We start from the raw sequence: 26,819 nt of genomic DNA, 5'->3' as shown, positions 1-26,819 counted from the left end.
GTGTACATTTTTTAACCATACCCCCCCCCCCCCCCAAATCAATATAATTAAACGGATAATTCTACGAAAAAAAAAAAGAAGCTCCTAACGACTCTGGCAAACAAATTGTTATTCTTTTATACGTCGTTGGTAATTCGTAGTGCGACGGTACGAGTATAGTCGAAACCGCGAGGCCCCGTCTAACGTTTCTAAAAGACCAAACTAGTTGGTTCGATGGTCGTCTGACCATGACACACATTGAAAACCTGCCTTTCGCATCCTTCTCCGAAGAACGTCCAAACCGAGATACCTGCCATCTGCAACGTTCGCCGTTCTTCTACGATTTACGAAAAAAATCAATTATCCCATTAAGCGAAAATTCGTATGTCGATTATTAAAGAAGGGTTAACCTTTGACCTTGGGATGTTGGAAAGGTTCAAAAATCCAACATAGGTGCATTGTGTAAGAGATATTTTGGAATCGGAAGGTTGGGTACTGTTGGGCAAACGCAAGGTTACAGAAGTGAGAATAATTTTCTGGGAGCCTCGAATTCTCCGTTGAAACGCTCGGAAAAAACTACATCCTCTTCTTGCAGACGGCGCAAAAAACCTCCGCGAAGTATCGGGATAAAAAATCGAGGAGGAGGAAAGAAAAAGCGAGTTATGAAAAAAAGGAACGGTGAGACATGGTCGAGTGGAAATTGCACGATATTTCTAATTCAAGTGGTAGGGTGGCATGGAACGTGCAATTAACAACGGGACGGTGTATGAAAAAAAAAAGGTCCGTCGTGTGTGCACGCAGGTCCCGGAGGAAAAACTCTGAGAAAGAGCGATTATAGACACGTTATAGATGGAAACTTTCACGAGGTTCCTGCGACTAAGCGGAAAGGGGTTAGAAAGAGATAGGAGGAAACCTCATGAATGCATGTGTATGTGTGTGTGTAAAATGTTGCAATTGCAGCGTCGATGTCCATTTATGATTTAAAACCGGCGAACGGTGTATCCGAGGGAGAAGAACCTTTTGCACCCTTCGCGTGTTATTTCCAGCTCACACACACACACACACACGTGTACAAAGTATTTCCTGCGGTGGTTCAGCGATAACCACGTAATAATAAATATATATAAACTTACAGAAGCAGGTCGAAAGTAGAAGACGAGCGTCGTGCGATTAAAATTAAAAAGCTACACGGGACATGGCAGGAATATGGCTGGAATATGGAAATAACGTGGCATTGGAAGCACGTGATTATTTCGGCGTCAACTCGAGCAGCAACGGGTAAAAAACGAAGAATCGAGACACCGTGCATCGAGAGGGTTTCGCAGGCTCGTGTTTTGGTTCCAGCAACGACCGATTGAAACCTACTGCAAAAGGGGGAAGAGGGGGGAGGCCCTCCGGAGGAATTTAGGAGCGTCACGAGAGAAAGTCTCGCGGAGCAACGTCGTTAGAAGACAAAATGGCGCAACCGGAGGCTCCGGTCACACATGCGATACTTCCCAAGTGTGTCACCCAAGTTTTTAACGACCTTGCGCGTAACTTTCATCCGTGGCAAGACGGGAGTTACGGACGCGCGAAGGTAGATTATTTTTTCAATCTCTCTCGCGATGCTCCGTGTGGTTCGGGCTCCTTTGACGTGCAGTGATTAGAGAGAAATTAATAAAAGCTAGGTTCGGTGTATGGAAAGGGGGGGGGGGTGTTGGAGGTCCACCGTTAGAAAGGAAGCGATCGTTAGTTCACCTTGCGTGCTTCTGCTATGAAGGGGGAGGGGTAAAAGAAGGAGAGAGAGTCTCATCAAAGTCCAGAGGGGAATTCGTTGAGGCAGGAGTTTGAACCTGAGGAAGAGAGCCTCGTGTAGGTGGGGTGGGGGGTGTGGGGCCTACATAATTCTTCTTTCGAGCCCGTGAGCATCGGGGAATAATCGCTGCATTAGTTGCCGGTTGGCTTCTTTCTCCGACGAGCGGAGGAGCAGCTGTGGCCAGTTTCTCCAACAGTGATTAAAAATGGCGCTCTCTCTCTCTCTCTCTCTAAGCAAACTGGCCAGAAGAGAGCTCCGCTTTCGTTAGATGGTGTATCACGCTCGGTGATTTGCTCGCCGGAGCAAAAGATGTTCCTCCCAGTGGCTGCACCACCGTCCACGTCGTGCCACCTCGCCTGCATCCTTTCCTCTTTGTGTAAACTTTGCTCGGACCGTGAAGAGGTCAGCCAGAACCCCAGAGCCAACTCTCGATCCTAAGGTGTACCGAACATCCCCCTCCCCTCCCCCCCTCTACAACAACCCTATCCTCTTCCTCATAAAGCTTCGATCCTCTAGACCAGGATGTAAAAAGATGAGCAACATCTCGTCCGGAAGTTACATCGACACACTTGTCCATCTTCCTTTTTGTCATCCACTACTCGTCTGGCCTTTGCGAAACTTGTCGATAAAACTGATGCTGAAAGGTGATATATATATATATATATAGAAGGAGAGTTGGATCAAGGTTTGATTAATATTCCTTGCTACCGCATTCTCATTCAAAGATCTTGAATGAGTCTGGCCTTTCTCAGGTTCGAACCATAACTCTGTCTTCAAGTCCAGGATGAGAGAGTAAAGCAGTTGCAACATCGAACCACGCCACGTGCACCGTTGCAGAGACGCAGCAGCACCAACCGGCCATCTCCAATGCAGTTTCAAGTATCTCCAATAATGTCCATAACCAATGCCCATATGATACAGGTCCTCCGAAGGATCCAAATGGAGGAACCGATGGAAACCAAGAGTTAATTTCTAGGACTCACCATCGGGAGTGGTAACGGTACCAGCCTTGTTGATCTTCGAGTTCCACATGGCCGGAGTAGGAGCTGGACTGAGATCCGGCGTGGGGGGATGAGCCGGAGGCAAGGGTGCTATGCCTTGACCCATCTGACCCCTCTGCTGCGCGTGATCCGAGTTGGAACCGTAGGAGCCACCATCGAACTTCCTCCCGGAAGAGTACACCTCGCCGGAGAGCCTCTCGGCCAATTTCTCAGCACTGTCTCGATCGCTCATGGCTACTGGCTCCTGTTTTATTCGTAGATCTGAAGAAGAAAACAATGATTCAGTAATCCTCCTTGATCCTCCAGTTCAGAATCCTTTAAAATTATGCACAGAGGTGTGAAGAACCTCTGGAGAACCACAGGTACCTTCAGCCACCCCCTCCTTCTGATCGCCCTTATTCCGTTCCTCGGATCGTGCTCTGTCCATCTCTCGATCGAGTTCCATGGGAGTGTGAGGTGCGGTATGGGGATGAGTCGGTGTGTCCGACGGATGAGTGAACGACTGATAAAAGTGGTTCTCCAGTAGCAAGGGATGTGGTGCTGATGCTGGCCGGAAGGCAGCTCCGTCCCGTAACACGCTGGCTCTTCCCAGAGTGTCCACGTCGCTCGGTGATCTTAGGAACAAGGTTGTTGCACATTGTAGAGAAATTCTCTTCAAGATCCATGTACAAGTATTATATATTATAAAATTGCAGAGACTTACCTCATGAGCCTCTTCTGAGGACTGTCGTAATAGTGGGAGGAGTAGAAGCTAGGCACCGTGTATGCTGGAGCTGGAGAGGGTGCGGGGGTGGGGGTTCTCTTCACGGAGTTCCTCAGCATCGTGGCTTCGCCGCTCTCGCTGAGATCGGCCCACTTCCCCGACTCCCCCGGAACCGGTGCTGCTGGCCACTCCGTTTCCTACGTTACTTCCGCTGCTGGACCTCACGTTTCCACTCCCGTCGCTGCTACCACCACCCCCGGTGTTCACGGAGGAATTGTTGTTCTCAACCGCGTTCCTCTGTGCCACCGCCAGCTTCTCGTGCTCGATTGACAGGCCCTTCACCTGTGGGCCGCAACGAACACACACACACACACACACATTGTATCAAGGAGTTCTCCCACGATTTCTACAATACACACACGACTCAATCTCCTTCCCAGGAGCAAAAAGAGTCGAGTTAATATCTCCTAAGCACGAGAGGCTTCCTCCACAAAAACCTGCGACTTTCTAACGGTCCGTTTTTCTTCTCGTCAATATGATAACGGTCCGGACAGTTAGAAAGCCGAGGAGTGTATGAGTCGTTAGGAATTATCATTCTTGCACATGGCGTTAGGACTCTGGAGTGAATTTATGTACAGGAAGGAGGAAGATTATCGTGATTTTTTGATTGTGGAAAAGTGGAGCGTGCGTCCCTTACCTGAAGACACTCGGCGGCCTTGAGGAAGGAGCTGAGAGACTCCTGGGACACGTGGACCTCGCCACGGTACATGAACTCCAGAAGAGAAGCCATGTTGTGGGCGCTCGTTCCATCCAGGATAACGATCAGTCCTGCGGGAGATGGTGGCATGGCCTCGAACAGTTCCTGGAAGTGTTTGCTGCATGCTGCCAGGATTAATTTGTGCGCCTTGAATGTTACTCCTGGAACAATTTTCAAGAAGGGCCAACATTAGTGATGCGATGATCAACCTTTGAAATTTCTGCAGGGCCAAGAACGGGGTTGGAGGGATCGAGCGATCAGCGTTCAACGGCCTCGCAGGATCCTCTTCTTGGAAATTAGGAGACTATATATATATATACGCACGATATCCCTTTGGAGGTTGTTTTTTTTCTCACGGTTTTTTACGACCGAGGGTCCATTGGCAACGACCGCGGGGGAATTTGGCGAGTAAAGGAAGTGGTGACCGACCAATCCTTTAAACCCCCCCCCCCCCTCCTTTGCTCTCTTTCTCTTCGCGAAGAGCATAAAGGACGAGGCTATACCCAACAGCTTGACGACGATGCCCTTTTCTTGCAGCTCGCTGCTTATGTAGGTCATTCTCGGACACCACCGTTTCAACCATGATATATATATATATATATATATATACGTATAAATAGTTGATGTGTGGGTGTAAGTAAAAAATACATCCGTGTGTAACGAGATATACGAGGCTCTCCCTTTGACCATGTGTAATCTATTATTTTCTATTTATATTAATTATTGGAATTAGAATCTCGATTAAATTCTTAAATCGATGACTTTATACAAGTTAATGATAATGTTTTTTATAGTGAACCTTAAGGAGATCCATTGCGCGTCGAGAAAGTACTTCCAAATTATCTTCTACAATTTTAAAAATTTGAATATATTCATAGGGACCAAGTTGGCTCGTATTGATCTGCTTAATTAACGTAAAGGCTTATTTCATGGATTAAAAAAAAAAAATTTTTTAAATCGGATATTAATAATAATATTTTATTTCTCATCAATAATTTCGAGAAAGGGAGCCTTTACGACGCTGCGCCAAACTTCAACGAGTAATTTAAGACCAACAAGAAGCAAATATTTCCATAAATGTAGAAGATTTTTTGGAAATACTATTGTAGCGCAACAATGGCAAATTTGCAAATTTTTCCTTGTTGCGCTACAATAATATTTCCAAAAAATCTTCTACATTTATGGGAATATTTGCTTCTCTTTGGTCTTAAATTACTCGTTGAACTTTTGCGCAGCGTCGTAAAGGCTCCCTTTTTCGAAATTATTGATGAGAAATAAAATATTATTATTAATATCCGATTTAAAAGAATTTTTTTTTAATCCATGAAATAAGCCTTTACGTTAATTAAGCAGATCAATACGAGCCAACTTGGTCCCTATGAATATATTCAAATTTTTAAAATTGTAGAAGATAATTTGGAAGTACTTTCTCGACGCGCAATGGATCCCCTTAATTTAAGAAATGTAAGAAGACTTCTGTAATCAGTAGATAGACAGAGAAAATGTTTGTATTATTTTTGAGCTTATCGATAGATAGTTATTCGTAATACCGGTAAATTAATTTTATTTGCATTAAGAATAATTAATCATTTATTAAAAAATATAGTTTATTTACATACGAGGATAACTGTTGATAGATTTGGAAATAATGTAGAATTTTTCTCAGTGTACGAGTGCGTACTTTTGTGACGCGGTGAGAAGAGGTGGAAGAGTGTGCCAGGTGGTTGAAAGCACCTGTCGAGTGTACTCGATGATAGCCGACGCAACAAATCGAGTATTCCTATCGAATAGAGTCAATGATGCTACTGATACATCCGGTCCCTCGATCGACTGTTTTATGGACGTTCCAGGATCGCGTTAATCGCAAAGAATCGCCTTAATTATGAAAAACCACTCAAGCCATAAAGAACCGCATTCACTTCCCTCTCGATGCGTTCATTCGAATAACATTCGGCCTTGCACAATTGAACCAATAAAAATAACAAAAAAAAAAACAATTGCATATAACATCGAGTGTGATTGGCGCAGATAACCACGAGCCAAACATAAATTTTGAACAGTGCTACTGATACATCCGGTCTCCGAATCGAATGATTTATCAACGCTCTAAAATCGCGTTAATGGTAAATGATCGCCTTAATTATGAAAAACCACGTCCATTCGAATACCATTCGACCTTGCACAATTGAACCAATAATAATAACAAAAAAAAACAATTGCATATAACATCGAGTGTGATTGGCGCAGATAACCACGAGCCAAACATTAATTTTGAACAGTGCTACTGATACATCCGGTCTCCGAATCGAATGATTTATCAACGCTCTAAAATCGCGTTAATGGTAAATGATCGCCTTAATTATGAAAAACCACGTCCATTCGAATACCATTCGACCTTGCACAATTGAACCAATAATACTAACAAACAAAAAAAACAATTGAATACAACTACGAGTGTTGTAGCCCAGGTAGCCGCGAGCCAAATATAAATTTCGTTGATCGTCGAGGGGCCAACGACCCAGTCGCGTGTGCGTGTGTAGGCGTTTCGCGCACTCCACCCCCTCCCTAAATCTGACATGGACGAATCATGAACAGCCTCCGGAAATACACGAAGCGAAAAACTGGCCGTGTATTTTTTTCGGGCCGCAACGGTCATAATAGAGACCATCTGGAGTATCGCGAGACTCGCGCGATAAAAAGCAAGAAAGACCTGGTTAAGTAGGGGGGGGGGCGGGTAGAGATATATAGCACATCTCCTCGGAGAGTTATCGAATAGCTACGAGAAAAACGGGGAATTATGGCGCGCGATAAGAAATTGAGATATATCATTGAAAGAGAGCGATAAAAATACAGCGTTTTGGATGGGAGGAAATTTGCGAATAACCAAGCACGTTGCTCGGCAGAGATTGCGTAATGGAGCAATGCACTCTGGACACGACCAACCTATTCATATTCCAAGGTCAAGCGATCGAGCGAGCGAACGTTTGCTTTTATAGCTTCGCTCTCGGAACGCGTCATCTCTGAGCACGTGCACCTAGACAGAGAGAGAGAGAGAGAGGGAGGGAGGGAGGGAGGGAGGGAGGGAGGGAGGGAGGGAGGGAGGGAGGGAGGGAGGGAGGGAGAGAGAGAGAGAGAGAGAGAGAGGAGGGAGGGAGGGAGAGAAAGAGAGAGGGAGAGAGAGAGGGAGAGAGGGAGGGAGGGAGAGAAAGAGAGAGAGGGAGGGAGAGAGAGAGGGGGGAAGGGAGAAAGAGGCAAAGAGACAGACAGAAAAAGAGAGAGAGAGAGAGAGTATAATAACTATTACGAACGCGGATATGACGTATTATTTTTCTTCGACTACAACAACGATAAAGCGATCCTTCAGCTTCGGATGTCCAAAATTCAATAAACGAGAGTTTTGTACGAAAGAAAATTTTCTCCAAGAGCGAAATATTCACAGTTCTATGGTGGTCGTTGAAAGTTTTCCAAATATTTTTAATGGCTTTGTTAAATCATGTAGAGGAGAGATAATAGAATGAGGAAGAGAAAGAAGTAGGGAACAGCGAGCATTTTCTTCAGCATCGAGTATCCAAAAGCAAATGATTGAGAATTTTATGCGAAAGAAAATTCTGCCCAAGAGAGAAATATTCAGAGTTCTCTACGATGGTCGTTGAAACTCAACATCCCAAATCAAATAAACGAGAGTTTTGTACGAAACAAAATTCTGTGTGCTAAAAGAGAAATATTCAGAGTGCTGAGTTGGTTGTTGGAAATGTTCAAATTTTTCCTAATGGCTGTGCTAGCGTAACCGAAGGCAAGATAGTGTTATAAGAAAGAAGATGGAAGGGGGAGGGGGGTGGGGGTTAGCGAGCATTCGAGGGCATCGACTGGTGGCCAAATCTCGTTTGGCCACGAGAGTTCCGTTAGAACTCCTGTGTACAAAGCGCGTTGTGATTTCTAATGCGTTTGCGAGTATACACACACACACATACACACACACGCGCGCTTCCCACGACTCGTGACTCTCGGCAATGTTTCATCCTCGAGTCTCTCTTCCTCTCCACAAGTACGTGTATACACAATATAGTCAAATTGCCATGAAGAGGGGAGGGGGGGGGGGGGGGAGGAAGAAAAAACCAGGGGTGATAAATTTGTCGGATGACGTGGAATCGGGAAAGCGCGTGTGTGTATGCGATCGAACGCAGTTTGGTGGTTCTTGCGCGCGAAGCCTGGCGAAAAGATAAGAGCGTTGATTTTATTGGAAGACAAATTTGGGAGATAGTGGTGGTTAGAGGGGAGCTTGAGGAGGGGGGGGGGGAGGTGGATAGGCACACGGTCAATGCCCCTACAAGGTCGATGATGCAGAGGGCACTCGAGAGTTGGCCTCTATCTACACACACACACACACACACGTATCTATACGTAAGTGTGTGTGTGTATTATACACACTCCGGTACATACGACTTTTGCCGCATTTCGGCATTTGCGAGTCCACCAATCGTCGCTCTGCTTCCTACGGCCTCGGCCAATGGCCGTTCGAAGTTCCAAGGACAACGAGCTTAGAACATTCCACTGCAACCTATATATATATATATATATATATATATGTATACGAATACTCGTGTATGTACATTGCTCCATTATGGCCATTATTATCGAGCACACGCGAGTGACCATATATATATATATATATATATATATATATATATTATATATATGTTTAATAATATTTCAAACGGTACCCAATTACACGTTGCTATTATATCTCCTCACCGCAATTATGCCACGAGATAATTAATAGACTCTCTCTCTCTCTCGCACACTCTTCTATTCCCACTCCCCCCCCCCCCCAAACATCAATCACGCTTTCGCTCCGTAAATCCAGTAATTATGTACGGACGACGAATATTTGTATATATATATATATATAAATATCCATGTGCTTCGACCGGAGAACCGTACTTCGCAACAAGAAAATTTCAGGGGCGACCTGCAACTCTCCTCTCGACCAATCTAAAAATCACTGCGAGCCACAAGATTTCCGACTCCTCTAACGCTCCGGTCTTACGTAATCGAGGCAAACGCGAGACTCGCACACAGAATTTTTTCCCGTCTTTTTCTCCGAACGACCGTTTCTTGAAGATCATCCGTTTTCGATCTCAATCGCTACTTTGTAACTCGTTCGTACAATTTTGTGGACTTGTTGAAAAAACTTGCAATTATATATATATATATATATATATATATATATGTAGATGACATTACTATTTTTTAGTTTCTGTTTTCTTTATTTATATACTATATATATATATATATATATATATATATATATATTACTTTCTCTCAGTTTCTTTTTCTTCTTTCTTTGTTGAAAAACACGAGTGCATACGCAAGCGCAGAGGCGCCGACCGTCTGTTTACGTAACGGTGTTATTGACCTACTTACGAACGTTGGATCGATTAACTCATGATTTCGGCAGATTATTCACTCGAGATTCTCTCCAACCATCCTCTCTCTTGTTCAAACATCTTTATTGTTGCAGATGCCGCTGCATCTATCTCAATTTCTATTTCGCGCTGATAAAAAATACAGCGAGAGTTTTATCAAAATTATATCTTTTTTTATGGAGAAAATGACGGTGGAAAAAAAAAGATTAAGAAAGTGAATAAATGGGCGCGTGTGGTCGTCCGTGTCTGGTCGAGTGTTTTGGTGTATCGGATTAGCTTTATATATATATATATATAGGAATAAACGAGTGATATTTCGATATATCGTCAAGCGCAGCTAATATCCCAGATGATCTGATGATAACGCAACCAACGAGCGAGATATCAAAGCATCGGAGTTTCGCAATTTCAAGCGCTTGCCTTGTAACACTAACCCAACCTGACTCGTATATATATATATATATATATACATCGTGTTTCGTTAGTGTAATCAGTATATGTGCCTAATGCTCGTTCTCCAGAGGTTTCCACTCTTCCTAGTTTGGCCAATCGCGAGCGAAGCGTCGTTGCACACATTTGGAACTACGAGTGGGAACCAGTCGTCATTGAATGATGGTGGAGAGAAAAGAATAGGATTTTTTTTATGTTGAATTAATGAAAGTTTTGAGAACTTTTAAATAATTAATGTTAGCTCACTATGTTTTCCACTCTTTTTACTAATAATCATTAGTAAAATATTATGCATATATTGGAATTTCAAGTAGAGATTAGTCATCATTGAATGATGAAGAGTGAAAAAAATGATTTTTAATTTCGTAGAAGGGATGAGTCAAATTTCCAATCAGCTTGAACTTTTAAATATAAAATCAACGTTAGTTCGATGCCAACCATCTGCAAAAAGTCATTGCATACATTTGGAGCCCGAAGTGAAAATCAGTCATCATTGAATGACAAAGAAACAAAAATATAGGAATTTTATATTTTGTATAATCGAACATTTTCTTTTTTCAAAAATTTCGAGCTTCTAAAATAATTAACGTTAATTTACCGCAAACTGTCCAAAAAATGTAATTGCACAATTTGGAATTCGAGAGATGGAAATCAGACTTCATGGAATGACGAAGAAAAAAGGTATAGGAATTTTATATTTTGTAGGATCAACAAATTATTTTTTTCAAAAATTTCGATCTTCTAAAATAAGTAACGTTAATTTACCACAAACTATCTAAAAAATATCACTGCATATATTTAGCATTCGAGATGGAAGTCAGTCATAGAATGACAAAGAAAACAAAGTATAGAAATTTCATATTTCGTAGAATCGACAAATTATTTTCCAAAATTTTGAGTTTCCAAAATAATTAACGTTAATTTACCACAAACTATCTAAAAAATATCACTGCATATATTTAGCATTCGAGATGGAAGTCAGTCATAGAATGACAAAGAAAACAAAATATAGAAATTTCATATTTCGTAGAATCGACAAATTATTTTCCAAAATTTTGAGTTTCCAAAATAATTAACGTTAATTTACCACAAACCGTCTAAAAAATATAATTGCAAAGTTTGGAGTTCCAGATGGGAATCAATCATCATTGAATGACGATGAAGAGAGGAAATCATAGGTTTTTTATAATACGTAAGATCGACAAGTAAAGTTTTCCTGCTTCTCGGTAAAATTCCGTAATGTTAGGAGTAATAAAAAACCTAGGGATTGGTGATGCGGGGATAACGTTGGGTATTTGGAATAGCAAAGCCAGTTTTATTATACCTTTGTACTGAAAATAGCTAACGATGCTCTATGCTGTACAATTCCTGCAGTTGGTGGTGAGTGGATCTGTTACGAATGAAGCGAATTACAACGATGAGTGAAGAAACGGTTGAGTTTACTCAGCCAAGATGATATATATATATATATATATATATATATATATATATATAGGGCTGAGGCAAGCAGACAAAAAAATAAGAATAAGGGGGGGGGGGGGGTTGAACATACGAGTAAAGTGTCTATGGTACCCTATAGTGCACGTAAAAGTGCATTCGAGAATGCAAAGAGTGTATTTATTTAAAAATTATGCAACAATTTGTTAATGCTGCTCTAATTGACAAAAAAAATGGAATTTTGAATCTAAAAAATACTTATCTTGAATATTAACCATAAGAATTTATCGAAACGCTATTCTATCATAAAAACGTTCAATCGTTATTCCATCAAGTGCACTACTTTCAAATATAATAACAATCTGTCAATGCTATCCCAAAGTAAAAAAATACGGATTTCAGAATCCAAGAAAAATACAAATCTTGAAAATTAATTATAAGAATTTATCGAAACGCTATTCTATCATAAAAAAGTTAAATCGTTACTCCATCAAGTGCACTAATTTCAAATATAATAACAATTTTCAATGCTATCCCAATGTACACAAATATGGAATTCAGAAATCCAAAAAAAAAAAATTCTGAATATCAACAGTAAAAAACTGACAACGCACTATTTAATCACACAAAAAAAAGTGCAATCTTTCTTCCATCAATCGTAAACATTTTGAATATTATTAGTTTTCTACGATGAACGATTAAAAAACAGACCCATTAAACCTAAAAAAAAAAATAATAATAACGATGAGGAGAAACACGAAAACAAAAGATAAGCAAACAATACAAAATACATATAAAAAAAAGCTGGCAAAAATATGAGCGAAAAAGTTGGCGAAGTAGCAAAGTGTCAATGTCCGCTATCCTGTTGCACAAGAGAGGCCGACCTTGACTCCAGGAAGTGTACTTTGACTCTGCTCGCAGCTCGCGCGCCAACGACGTTCGCTACGCTCCTCAAAGTTTCTCTCTCTGCACACGCTTACCACTATAACCCCCCCCCCCCTCCTCCCTCCACTCTACACCAGCTTTCCCCTGCATTTTACAATCATTCGCGATAAAAGCGAAACACGTGCGTACCGAGAAAAATTCAACCGTTCCACACACACACACACACACACACACACACACACACAGAAGAGTGTAACTTTTACGCTGGACGAAAATAGTTTTGCCTCGAGTCGAGACCCTCCAACCCTATCGATGCAAAAGATCGCTCGACGAAATTTCGAAAATAATTTCCTTGTGCTGATATATATATATATATATATATATATATGTATATGTGTATTTATCTGGCTACATAGATTCGAAACGAGATCGATATTGAAATCGAGATATTGCGTGGGTGGAACAAAGTGGCAAGGTGAGACATATTATATGTATATATATATATATATGTTGGAGAAGGCTGGGACGGTCGGAGGCGTCATCGAAACAACACGTGCACATGCACGCACACACCCACGCACTTGTGTCGGTGTATTGCGTTCCGATTGCAACAGCGCACCAACGCATACACGCAACTGGCCGCCATGACCTAATTTCGGTGAGTCAGGGCCGGCCAACCGACTCGCCCTTTTTCCCTTTCAGCTACATGTATATATGTATATTTTCCATGTTTTTACACTTATGGAACTATTATATATGTGTGTGATGCGTTTTTGCACTGTAACAAGTGTGTAAACGCCAAAATTATTGCAATAAAAATACAACTGATGGGCGAGCTATATATATATATATATATAACGCAGGGGAGCATATATAGAACACTTCAATGTGGAGAAGCAACAAAAAAAATGAATATTTAGAGTTTATTGGGAGTTGACGAGGTTCGTCATTTTTATGGTATATATATATATATATATAGGCTTCCTAAAACAAAAAGACTCCGTTTATCTAGAATTTTATTTTAGGCGTGAATTATGCCAGGCATAATTATTCGTCGGATAAGTGGAAAGGCGTGCTCCGCGCCCGCAGCTAAGACAATATCTGCTCTACTTACGGCTAGATAATGCCAAAATTACCGGGATATATTATTCCACGTGTCAAAATAGCCGCTTGCGCGTGGAGCACCGCTCGAATCTAAACCAATATTCATAGATAAGCCGCCGCGCCACTCGCCGGTGACGAACAATTGCACCGTGTATATATATATATATATATATATATACACGCCATCAGCCTTGCCGTGGAAAACTATTGTCCAACGATCTATCGGACCAACAGTCTCTTCTTTCACGAGTTGGAAATTGCGCAAAATTCGAATCAACGCTTATTCCCCCTCTCCAACTTTTTTTTAGGTATCGAGCGAAATTCTTGGTTCTATTTTACTTATTAAGCTTTTTTTTGCTTTTTTTTTTTGCTTTTTTTTTTTGCTTTTTTTTTTGCTTTTTTTTTTTTGCTTTTTTTTTTTGCTTTTTTTTTTGCTTTTACAGGGAGACTCGCGATAGTGAACAAATTTGTTATAAATTTTATATTTTTAATTATTCGACTTACAAGAGTCTCGATGAAGACCGTTCGTGATTTTGAGTATGTATTATTATTATGGGTAGAGTACTCGTAGACCACGTGGCGATAATCGAGAGCTATGTGCAACGAATACACGAGTGAGAGATTGGGAAAGGAAGCAGCGGAGCTTAAAAGGAAAGAGAGAGAGAGAGAGAGAGAGAGAGAGAGAGAGAGAGAGAGAGAGAGAGACTGTTAGATCTAACTGTAACCCAGACCTACTTTCCGCTTCCTTTGGCTTCCCAAGCAAATGTGCTCAAACATACACACGCACACAAGTAGCCTAATACCATCAAAATTACTGTTTCTATGTACCGTGCACGAGAACACTACGATGACGATGCTTCTTGCCCAACGACGCTCCCCCCCCCCCCCCCATCCTTACTTCACAATTCACTCTTTCACTCTTATTTTCAAATTCGAAAAAAGAACAGTCCGTTACTTTTCACCCTTTGCCATTATTATTATTCTATTCAATTTCCAAGAAAATCAACGCAGGATCGATGCAAGAAGTCAGGACCACAAAGAGGGGGGGGGGGAGAGAGAGAGAGAGAGAGAGAGAGAGAGAGAGAGAGTTGGATTACCAGTGCGATGACTGAAGCAGGCCAGCGGGTTATCGCGCAATTTATGGCCAAGCTTATGGCTATTTCAGGGCTCGATACAGCCAGTCCAAACTGCACGTGTACTCTCGTCTCTCAACCAACTTGAAAATAATCTGTCAACGATAACTCATTCCAAGCAATCACATACCTCGCTATTTTCCTACTCTCGTTTCTCTCGCCAAAAATAAGAAAAGAAAAACAATCTTTTGTTTCTCTCGTAGATTCTTCACTTTGGAAATTGAGAGTGAAATTTGTCATTTTTGGAAGAAAAATGATAAACTCGTCTGTATATATAAGATACAATATATATAGCTATTTTCCTGGTAATTTTCTTCTCTAGTTTTTCCTCACAAAAACATAAAACACAATTTTATCTTCCTTGCATCGATTCTTCACTTTTCACGAGACAAAGAATGAAAATTTTAATTTTTGGAAATAGAAATACTCTTATTGTACTATGTAGCCAGATTAGACAAATATATCATGGCCACACGTGCAAAGTATGAGTCGCTCCGCTGTTCTCCCTATCGGTTCTCGTTTCTCTGCAGTGGAATAGAGCAGCGATAAGCGCAACGAAACCTCTTGTGTGTGTGTGTGTGTGTGTGTGAGTGTATACGCGAGAGGAAAATTCACGTGATAGTAGGTCAACTGACCAATTAACGAATCAATTCTTCAACGAGCACGTGGTTGCCCTCCAAACTTTCTCTCCAGCAGAATAGACGCGTTGCACTTAACGGAACCCATAACCGCTACACGCTCTTCGATTCAAAAAAACAAAACAAAAACACTCCAACAGAGTCCTTCTCTCTCGACGCTTCACGCTTCAACTCGAGTTTCGAACAAATCAGGCTACTGGAAACTTTCCAAAACAAAAGCAAAAAACAACCTTTTATATACACAGTCACTCGAACAAATTGCACATTCTTGTTTGTTCACTAGGCTTGATAAAACCTCGCACGGATATCAAGACACATGTATACAACACTGCGACGTAGAACACCGTTATCTCTCCGCGCGATAGCTCGTTTGAAATATTATTGTCGCACCCTCTGCACGATTATTGATAATCCCAAAAACTTTACGGGGTCAAGAATTAAACGTAAATACGTGTAATTACTCAATTTACCTGGAGTTGGTGTAGATTCTATCAAAATTGCAACTTCTTGTATAAAATTGTTCTCTATCGCGTAAACAATTGCAATATATACACCATTGACGCGTATTCGCTATGTGCACGCCTAAACAGTAGCATTTTATAGGTTATGAACGCGATGTATATGCCATAATACCAGCGCCGACTATCGATAAATTTTTTCACTTTTACCGGATTATCTTTGTCGCGCATACGATTGCACATTCCCACTTTGAATGCTTAGCGAGGCATATACATAATGCCAACGTTGACCATTGATAAATTGTGTCACTCTTACCGGAATAACTTTGTCGCGTATACAACTACGCATTCCAATCCGAGTGCCGCCGTACAGGTTAGCACGGTCCCGATAAACGCTCCAAGAGAGACACAAAGGAGTCAACTCGCATCGCGCGAGACGCTGTAGAATCGATCGACGAGAAAAACAGTATCGATCCGCGAAAACATTGCAGTTGCAAGTTGTAAGGCGACCTGGCGCCAACTGAAGTTTCGCACAGTTGCAGTGGGCGAAATAAGAGGAAGGTGGGGTGGTGGTGGGGGGTAGGAGAGAAGGAGGCACGGCCGTTGGTGGAGCACGTGAGTGCGTCGTGGATGCACCGCGCGTTTGGAATGGCAACAGTGGAGAGCTGGAGCACGGAGATTCGCGCGCGCATTAGGCGATTGGCCGAGTGGCCGGACCAATTCGGTGCGCGGGGCGCTGCGAGCGGTGACTCCATCCACTGCAAGTGGAAGAGTGCATGTGCAGTGCGACCCACCGAGGGCTATGCAGTTTTGCAAACCAGTGGAAGTAGTATAGGTCGTCGCTAGGTCGGACACGCCCAGTTTCTCTCTCCGCTCGGTCTCGTTACGCGTTCGCTGTGCGGCTGGCTGCACTTTCTTGTTCCACTTGCTGCTCGTGCGACTCTCCGCGTATACGCGGGACGCGCCTAATCCTCCCAACGCTTTCTCTAACGAGCGTTGAAGGAAACTTTTTGAGGGAAAGGAAACAACGTCATTGAGAGAGATAGAGGAGGTACGTCGGTACATTTATCATAACAATGCGATGGGTCCGCGTGTATGTGCATACGTAAACAGCTTTCTCCCAAAGGATTCCGAACGTAAGCCCGTACATTATGCGCGACTTTCCCTTTTTCGCCTTGTCTAACGAGCTTCTGGCCCGACGTATGGTACATTATTGTTGGTGGAACAGGTAGAGTGTACATATATGTAGGTATTTGGGACTTACCCTCGCAGAAAAGGGTGACATCGGTGAGACTCTCGCTCTTGAAAAGGTTTGAGAATGCTGTCGCCAAATTGCTGCCGAAACTGTTCCACTTGAGGCAAAATTGTTGCTGCTGAGAGTCCATGATGCCACCCCTGGGTCCAACCCTGTTGTGACCTTGGCCGCCACCCCTCTCGCTTCCACCTTCCAATGGGTATTTCCCTTCTTGATCGCGCCCAACTGCTCGTCCAGCTGCAACCCAAATAATCCCAATTAACGCTTGTCTCTTCCACTCCTCTCTTCCTCTTTATCCAATATATATAGCTGTGCGCAGGTTGCACCGCACACGCTTATAGACGCTACGAAAACTTAATCTCTTATAGCTCTGACAATATGTTTCTCGGGTCAAAGGTCGAACCTTTGTCGGTTTTTCGGTCCATAAGATACCTGGTGAGGTGTACTAAATTTTAAATTTTAGCAGTGCGAATAATTGCACTGTTTCTGCATTTTTAAATATTGAATTAGCTTATATATATATATATATATATATATATATATAGGGGAGAGTGGGGCAAAATGATCCCTCGGGGTAAAGCGATCCCTGAGGGTTTTATCCAAAACTATTGATACTATTCGTTTAAAAATTAATCAATATTAAAATATAAACTTTTAAATACACAATATAATATTGTAATGTCTATTTTTAATACGTAAAAAATTGTTAGCGGCATTTACGTGTTTTTCATCATTTTTCTGTAAGATAAGCGATTATTGAATCATATATAGGAAATAAATGTTGGGATACATTTCAAATCGCTCGATTAGGTAAATCATAATAATAAGTATGAACTTTTATTTCCTCTTAAAATTAATTTAAAATCGGATTTGGTAAAATTTTAAGATTCGATGAAAGATGAGCAACGCATTTGGGGCAAAACGATCCCATAGTGGTTTCATTGGTAAGAAGCAGTCGGTGCTCGGAAAGTAGTAACGATGATGATAACGAATGTATTTTTCATACAACAAACGGTTTAAAAACGAAGCTTATGGAGAAGATTGGATCCAGTGTACTTTTTTCACGCTTTTCGCGATTTAAGCAATTATACTTGAGTAACATGTTTTCTTTTCATAAAATTCAGAATGTTAGCACTAAAATATGCTTTTCTACTTTTTTATTGCAAGTATTATAACTTTTGTCTATCGTATTTATAAATATAAATTCATTATTTTAAATTATTCGGCATGGGATCATTTTACCCCACGGGTGAGGGTAAAATGATCCTTTTGCAAGATTTACTTTAAATTGACTGGTACAAAACATCTTTAACAATTTAATTGTCGCGACCACGCAAGAAATGTAAAGTAATATGTGATCTTCGTTACATAAAATTTTTGCCATGTTAAAATCAATAATAGCGTCACTATGATGGATTTTGCCTTAAGGGGATCATGTTGCCCCACTCTCCCCTAGATAAAAATATTGTTGGATCAAAAATTGCTGGATTGGAGTGTTTTTATTAATTCCGGAAGGATTTCAGTAGAATCTGACTAATGCAAGAAGATCGTTGGATTTCTCCGTGAATAAAAAATTACGAGTCAAACAATTTTAAATTTCAAAATTCTTCATCGACGACTAAATTTGAAAATAAATGTACTATAATATTTCTCTTATAATTATTTGCATCGTTCAAGTTTATAAGCTTTGGCCATTCGGTGTATTGTACAACATCCCCCCCCCCCCTTTAAGGAGATAAAAAATTCAAGATTAACGTTCTCGCGTACCGATGCATCACATGTGTCATACAGGTGTTTTCTCGATACTTTTGAAAGATTCGTCAATGAGAGAGATACACGCATGCGTTATGTGTTCCGTTTCGAGAGATGGGAAGCTCGCGAAAGAATGGCGCGTGTTTCAACGACCAGAGAGAGAGAGAGAGAGAGAAAGTGTGGGGGAACTGACGATGAAGAGCAACTGAAATGGTGATTTCGGTGCAACAATTAACTCTTCAGCTTCTTCGTTCATAAACCTCGTTATCTTCGTTAATCAATAGTTATTTCTTAGCGTGACTCTTTGACGTTTCGTGCGCAAAGTCGCGAAAAAATTGCGCGTGTCTCAATGAGGAGAGAGAGTGCAGGGGGGAGTTTACAATGAATTGCAACTGAAGTAGCGACTTTGTTGAAGAATGTTCGGTGTATCGACTAACTCATCGATTTCTTTCTTCATAAACCTCTTTACCTCTGTTAAACAACAGTTTTTTCTTAGTGTCACACTGTGGTGTTTCCTTCGCAAGTTTTGACGAGAGTGAGTGAGTGAGAGAGAGAGAGAGAGAGAGGGTGGGAAACTTACAATGAAGCACAGCCGAGTTAGTGATTTCGATGCAACAATTAACTCATCGACTTGTTCATTCACAAACTTCATTATATCTATTATTTAATAGTTTTTTCTTAGTGGGAAACTTCGGTGTTTCATGCGCAAAGTCGCGAAAGAATCGCGCGTGTCTCGAAAATAAAGAGAGAGAGAGAGAGAGTGGGAAACTTGCAATGAAGCACAGCCGAGTTAGTGATTTCGATGCAACAATTAACTCATCGACTTGTTCATTCACAAACTTCATTATATCTATTATTTAATAGTTTTTTCTTAGTGGGAAACTTCGGTGTTTCATGCGCAAAGTCGCGAAAGAATCGCGCGTGTCCCGAAGAGAGAGAGGGGGGGGGGGGTGGGAACTAGAGGGAGAAAGAGAGAGAGACAGAGACAGAGACCAAGAGAGTGCAAAAGAACTTACAATGAAACACAGCTAAGGTATTGATTTCGGTGCAACTAACTCATCGATGTGCTCCTTCATAAACCTCGTTATCTCTATTATTCAACAATTTTTTCTCAGTGCGAAACTTTAATGTTTCGTGCGCAAAGTCGCGAAAGAATCGTACGTGTCTCGAAAATAGAGAGAGAGAGAGAGAGAGAGAGAGAGGGAAACTTACAATGAAGCGTAGCTGAAGTAGCGACTCGTTTGAAGAATGCTCGATGCAACAAGCAACTCGTTCATAAACCTCGTTAACGCAGCTATTCAACGACCTTTTTCTTAGTACGACACTAGGATGTTTCTCACGCGCAAAACTGATCCACGTTAATTAGCATCCGTGCATGCTTCTTCGAGTCCTTTGCTCTATCGGGTAAAGAGGCCAATTATGCCTCGCACGAGTCTCTTCATCATCCTCTTCTTCTTCTTCTTCTTGTATCAACTATCTCTTTCTCTGCCACTTCATCAAAAGATACTTATATGTATATGTATATATCGAAAGGACGCACTTGTACAGCACAATGTTCATATATATGTATGATAAATAATCACGCGTGTTGATATATATATATATATATAAGAAACAAGTCTCGGTCCGTCGACAAACGGCAGTTACTACTGAATCGAAGAAGCGAGAATCACGCGCGAGCACGTGTCTATTTCTCCCGGGAATGAATGTAAATATCGGTTTCGATAGACCAAAAACTAAGATCGAGTTTTGGCTTGGCAAATCCTTAAGGCAATGTCCGAGCTAAGCACTGCGTTAAACGTTGAATTAAGACGATAAATCTCATCCAAGACTGTACCAAACTTCCTTTCATCAAAACCAAAAACTAAGCCCGAGTTTTAACTTGACAAATGTTGGCTTAACAAATCCTTAAGGCGATGTCTAAGCAAACCACTGCATCAAACGTTAAAACGATTCAAAAAATCTCATCCAAGACTGTACCAAACTTCCTTTCATCGTCAAAACCAAAATTCAAGCTCGAAATTTAGCTTAACGAATCCTTAAGGCGATGTCCGACCAAAACACTGCATTAAACGTTAAAACGATTCAATATATCTCAGCCCAGACCGAACCAAACTCGAGTTCCTTTTATACCAGCCAAAGTACTCTCTCCACGGGGTTACGGTTATCACAGGACCTCGAGATGGACCGTGGACGTCGCGCTCGCGAGTAGGAGAAGAAAACGTACGGTAGTTTCAACTTTCGGTTGCGGCGACTGCGGCGAGTCGTAGACCTGCATCGCGCGTCACGGACGGAGCCAACTAATCGCCGCGGCGCGGCACGGCGGCTTCCTTGGTTCCTCGTGGCGGGCCGAGAGAGAGGAGTGGGTTTTTTGGTGGACTAGAGTAGAGGGGTGGAGGGGGGGGGGGGGAAGTTGGGAAAAGCGAAAAGTCGGAATGGTCGCACGCGATGCGAGGAGAGAGAAGGCAGCGGGCGAATATGGGTCATCGGTGCCGATGCAAATGCGGTTGGTCGAAATATAGCGTTTCGGTCGAGTTTGGTGCTAGAGTGGGGGGGAGGGGACCGCTGGGGGCAGTGGAGGGGGGAGCTCGAGGCTAGAGCCGCGCGCGTATACCTCCCATCTTCTTTGCCTAGCCAAAAACTCCCAAACAACCACCGCGTTTCCTCTCTCTCTCTCTCTCTCTCTCTCTCTCTCTCTCTCTCTCAAGTTGCGACGAATCCAATCTTATCCAGCCAGTGTTTTACTACTTGGTAGAGAGAAGGGGGGGGGGGGGGGGGGGTACTCTCTTCCTCCTCATCCCTACTTCTGCATCGAAAACTTCTCCTTTTCATTCACTCGAGTTTAACGCGTACACCCAGTGTCTCTCTCCCTCTCTCTCTCTCTCTAAGAATTTTTCTCTTTACAATAATTAAACGCGAGTCACACTTTTTTCTCTCTCTTAATTCACCAAATCGATTCTTCGCTCGAACGACGCATCCAATCGTGATTCTCTCGCGTTTCAGCCGCGTCCTTCCAGCAGCCCTTCCCTAACACTTTTAAGGTATCCAACTCCCCCCCCCGCCACTCTAAAACTCATCGACGTTCCAACGTTACACGTGCCAGGGCCGAAACGTAGCTGGCGCCATTCGGCGAGATTTGTGCGCTCGCTGCTTCCTTTGTTGCGAGAGACTGCGTTTATTAGTTGTCCCTATGGTGGTACAGGCACTATATATACATACATATATATATATGAGAGAGTATTACGTCATCGGTCAGGCCGAAAACTTTCATAGACCTCTCGGACCAATACCTTCTTTAGAGCAGCCTCTCTATTCCACGGTGTAACAACTATATATATACATATATATATATATATATATATATATTATATATAATAAATAGAGACCACAACTTTATCGATGCACAAGTTCGTTCTATATAAATTTTTTTTGGGCGATACTATACAATACACTGAGAATGAACAATTATATATATATATATATATATATATATATATCATGGAAATCGCAACTGTATCGATGCACAAGTTCGTGCTATATAAATTTTTTTTGGACGATACTATACAATACACTGAGAATGAACGATTATATATATATATATATATATATAAAATAGAGACCGCAACTGTATCGATGCACACGTTCGTGCTACATAGATTATTTTTCGGGCGATACCACAGAATACACTGAGAATGAACGAACACACACACGCACGCATCAAGTGCGCACGTACCGAGCACGGTGGTGCTCCACGTGCGTTCGCAGCATCGCGCGAGGTCACTCGGTGAATTTACGAGCGGCTCGGTCAATCGGGACTCGCTCCGAGGAGAAGCACGCCATCCACGCTCGCTGGGGGCTCGCTCGCGTCACTCGGAACTATCTTCGTGATGTGTATACATATATGTATGCGTAACTCGATGTTTCTGCACGATCGCTGCACATTTCTCCCTTCTCGCAATCATGATTTTTCATTCGAGTTATACCGAATATTTATACAGTATATATATATATATATGTATGTGCTTGAGCAGTGTGGATATTTCCGCAAAACAGTACGCGTGATACAGGGGGGAGATTCGTGAAAAATATAACTATATACGCGTGATGAAGGTGGGATAAGGGGGATTTGGAGGGGAGAATAGTGGGGAGGAGAGGAATTCTGCGTGCAATTGGTTTTGCAGTGCGTGGGTGGTATATGAGAGAGCTTACGGGATTCGTATATATAAATGTGTGTGTGTGGAATAGAGAAGAGAAAAGAGGAAATAGCGTTGAAAGGTGGGAGGGAAAAAACGTTGGGCAAGTGCGTTGTGAAAGAGTAGAGAAAGAGGAGGGGGGGGGGGGGTAGGGTCGAAGGCTGGGATAGTAAGGGGGAGGGGGGAGAGCGGAAGGTGAGAAAAAAAGCTGAGAGAGAGAGAGAGAGGATTTGGTCGAGAGGGATGTGGGTTGGAGTTTCCAAGGGGGGACATGGTTGTACGCGTACGTACACGGAGTGTTGTAGAGGGGGGGGGGGTGGGGGAGTCGATGCGTGCGTGGGGACGAGGGCGCCGGGGGGAAGGGGAGGGGGGGTTAAGGAGGCTCAAGGTCGCTGCGGGGCCGCACGCGCGCCCTCGGCCACCAACACAAGCGCGCACGGGGGGGGGGGGGGTACGCACGGTGCGTGTGCGCTGCATCGCACACGCAGCCGAGTCTCGCGCACGCGCTTATCGCACCGTAAGAGGGTGCGCGCGTGTGTGTCCGGTACCGCAAGAATTCGACGGTCGCACGAACACGCGCACACTCGCGCGCTTTATCTCCCCCCACCTAGACGTTTATTAGCATCCCTGCCTCTCGAGAAATGCTACCGTGCATCGGATCGATGATTCGATTGAAAACCACGCGGGCCAAGAAGCACTCTTCGCGAGGAGGATGAGATATATAAGGGAAAATATGGAAGACTATTGCGCGCCCTTTGCTATTTTCGCCCACACAGGTAAAAAAAAAGAAATTATTCGCGAGGAGGATAAAAATATATAAGGGAAAATATGGAAAACTACTGCGCGCCCTTTGCTATTTTCACGCACGCGGACCAAAGAAGCATTTTTCGCGTGAGGAGGATAAATATATAAGATGGAAGGGAAAATATATAAGACTACTGCGCCCTTCGCTGTACTTTCGCGCACGCGTCGCTTCCGGAAATGCGCGAAGAGCGCCTTCTCCAAGGAGATATCCGACTCGAGATAAGAAACGAAGCACGAAAAATGTATGAATGAGTCTTTGCTCGTTGGTGATTCGTTGCTTTGACTCGAGACGAGAAATTGATAAAACGTTGCGGTGAGACGAAAAGGAAAACAAGCGTTGGAGCTGAAGCCTCGTATTGCTCGTTTAACGCACTATATATATACATATATATGAGGAGTCAGACGTACGTGTGTGCGTGCGTGTAACCGCGTTAATTCGGCATATCTAGGCCCCGACAACAGGCTGCATTGTATCACTCGCTCGAAATGGAGAGATAAAAATGCTGTGCGCCGATCGAATTCCATTTGACTCGTTTCAAGGGGGGGGGGGGGGTGAGCCTTGAATTTTTCCTATTTCACGAGTATCATATATATATATGAAGGGGTTTCATATTATTCCACTGTTCCGGGAAAAGTGCATTAATTCGTTAAGTCGGTGTAAAGGGATTATCGCTCGAGATTGGATTAAGTTTGCTTTTAGAAGATCCGGAGAATGGCGGGACCAGAGAGAGAGAGAGAGAGAGAGACGAGCGCTTTGATGGTCAATGTCCATTTACCTTGGCTCGCGCGGGCGTGTTCCGAATAAAATGCTTTCTCCTCCATGCATGTTATATATATATATATATATATATAGGGAATATACTAAAGAAGACTACGTTCGAGCCAAACGGGATACACCAATAATGCGAGCGCAAGCTCGATGCAGATTCGATTGAGAGACGCAAAATGAATAAGGAAATCTAATAAAATAAGGGAGGGTCACGACGACGCGATGTACAGACAGCGGGAAATGGATTTTGCTGCGAAAGGGTCAATACTGCATAGAACCTTGACGCAACCATCCACCACCCCACCAACGAAAACGAGTCCCTGTATAGGTACGGTGGTATTCGTCCCTTCCAGAGAGAGAGAGAGAGAGAGGGGGGGGGAGAGAGATAAAGGGCTGAAAGAGAAAGATAAAGAGAAGCGGAGTAAGGGAGTGGAAAATAAGAGGAGCTGGATACGCAAATCCCGGCAAATAATTGCCGTAGGGTATATATATATATATATATATATCTATAGAGGGAAAACGCAGCCGAGGGTCGCCGCAGTGCTTCCTCAAAATTCCTACATGAAAATGCAGAGGGAGTCTGCACCCTATATATATATATATATTATGCTCCAACGTTGTACTCGCAAGGAAATCTACTCGTCGAGCAAGTCCTTCAATCAACTGAAGAAAGAGAATTTTTTGTGAAATTTTAAACTTCTTGGGTGAAATTTATAAAAGCTTTCGTCATCGAGCTTTCGTGGCATAGAAGGATCGGGATTTTCTTTGAATTTTCCCGTGATAAGTTGTGTACTCGACCAAATTTCTATTCGTAAAGCAAATGTTAATCGACGAATCTGAAGAATAACTTTTTTTTGGAATTGTTAATGTTGTTGGTAAAATCTAGAAGCTTTCGTCATTGAGCTGTGGTGGCATAGAAGGATCGGGATTTTCTTTGAATTTTCTCGTGCTAATTTGTATATTCGACCAATTTTCTATTCGTAAAGCAAATGTTAATCGACGAATCTAAAGAATAATTTTTTTTGGAATTGTTAATATTTTTGGTAAAATCTAGAAGCTTTCGTGGTTTGGAAGGATCGAGATTTTCTTTGAATTTGACCGTGTTTCGTTATATTTGAAAAAGTTTTTCTCACTTTTATACACTCATCAAGTTTTTGTTTCGAGGAACGAAAAGAAAAGACTTTTCTGAAATTGCAAAAATCGTGGCTAAAATGTAGAAGCTTGCATCATTGAGCTTTCATGGCACAGAAGAATCGATTCCCTTTGAATTTCTACCACGGTGCGTTATACTCGGTCAATTTTCCGCACTTTTATATATATACTTTTATCAAGTTCGTGTTCCAACGAATCAAAGGAACAATATTTTTTGTGAAACTGAGAATATTTTTGGTAAAATGTAAAAGCTTGCATCATCGAGCTTTCGTGACACGAAAGGTTCGATTCCTCCTGAATTCTATCGTGCTGCGTTACACTCGCCCAATTTTCTACTTGTCGAACGCGTATTCTAATGAACGAGAAAGAAAAAATTTTCTATGAAATCGGGAAGATCATAACTCAAATCTGAAAGCTTGCATCATCGAGCTTTCGTGACACGAAGGATCGACATTTTTCTCTACACTTTACCGCGTTTTGTCATACCAACGCATAAATATGCTTGTGAAGTGCGTATTCCAACGAATAAAAAAAATGAATTTATTATGAAATTCGGAATATTTTGATTAAAATTTAAGAGCTTTCGCGGCATTAAAGTTACGACACTTTCTCTACATTTTACCGCACTGCTCTTATACTCGCCCAATTTTCTATTTGTTTAAGGCGTATTTCAATGAAGCAAAAGAGAAGAATTTTTTCTTAAATTCCAGAAAATCATGACTAAAATCCGAAAGCTCGCATCATCGAGCTTTCATGGCATGGAAAGATCGACGCAGTCCGGTATACTCGACCAATTTTCTACTTCTCTCACACGTATTTCAATGAACCAAAAAAAGAGAAGAATCTTTTTTTGAAATCCGGAAGATCATGGCTAAAACCCGGAGCTTGCATCATCGAGCTTCCGCGGTACGCACGGAAGCAGCGTCAGCATCAGGGATCTATTTCGGACGAAGAAAGAGTAGAGTGCGAGATTCCCAAAACAAAAGAATGTTTTCACATATGGTGACCATTCATAGCTTTGTTAGGGAGCCGCGAGAAGTGTTTACTTGTAAAAAAAGAGTCGGTGCGATGGTAATAAATTTTGTAGATCAGGGTCATTAACGAAAGGGGCTGCGGCTGTGGCTGCGA

At 42.2% G+C, this 26,819-nt stretch overlaps 1 protein-coding gene across 1 annotated transcript in view; it reads right to left on the bottom strand.

Annotated features, from left to right (window-relative positions):
• chinmo (Chronologically inappropriate morphogenesis) overlaps positions 1-26,819 on the bottom strand; it is a 41,633-nt gene that overhangs the window by 11,121 nt on the left and 3,693 nt on the right. The window contains 6 exon segments of the mRNA XM_066729568.1: positions 2,758-3,036; positions 3,142-3,389; positions 3,479-3,627; positions 3,629-3,820; positions 4,176-4,396; positions 17,031-17,258. Coding sequence (XP_066585665.1) covers positions 2,758-3,036; positions 3,142-3,389; positions 3,479-3,627; positions 3,629-3,820; positions 4,176-4,396; positions 17,031-17,258 — 1,317 coding nt within the window.

This window comes from Prorops nasuta, unplaced genomic scaffold, assembly GCF_024137725.1.
Source record: "Prorops nasuta isolate Cenicafe-Biocafe unplaced genomic scaffold, Cenicafe_Pnas_1.2 PNAS00007, whole genome shotgun sequence".
NCBI classification, from domain to species: domain Eukaryota; kingdom Metazoa; phylum Arthropoda; class Insecta; order Hymenoptera; family Bethylidae; genus Prorops; species Prorops nasuta.
The sequence above is the reverse complement of the archived record's forward strand: the minus strand, read 5'-3'. Positions and strand labels throughout refer to the sequence as shown.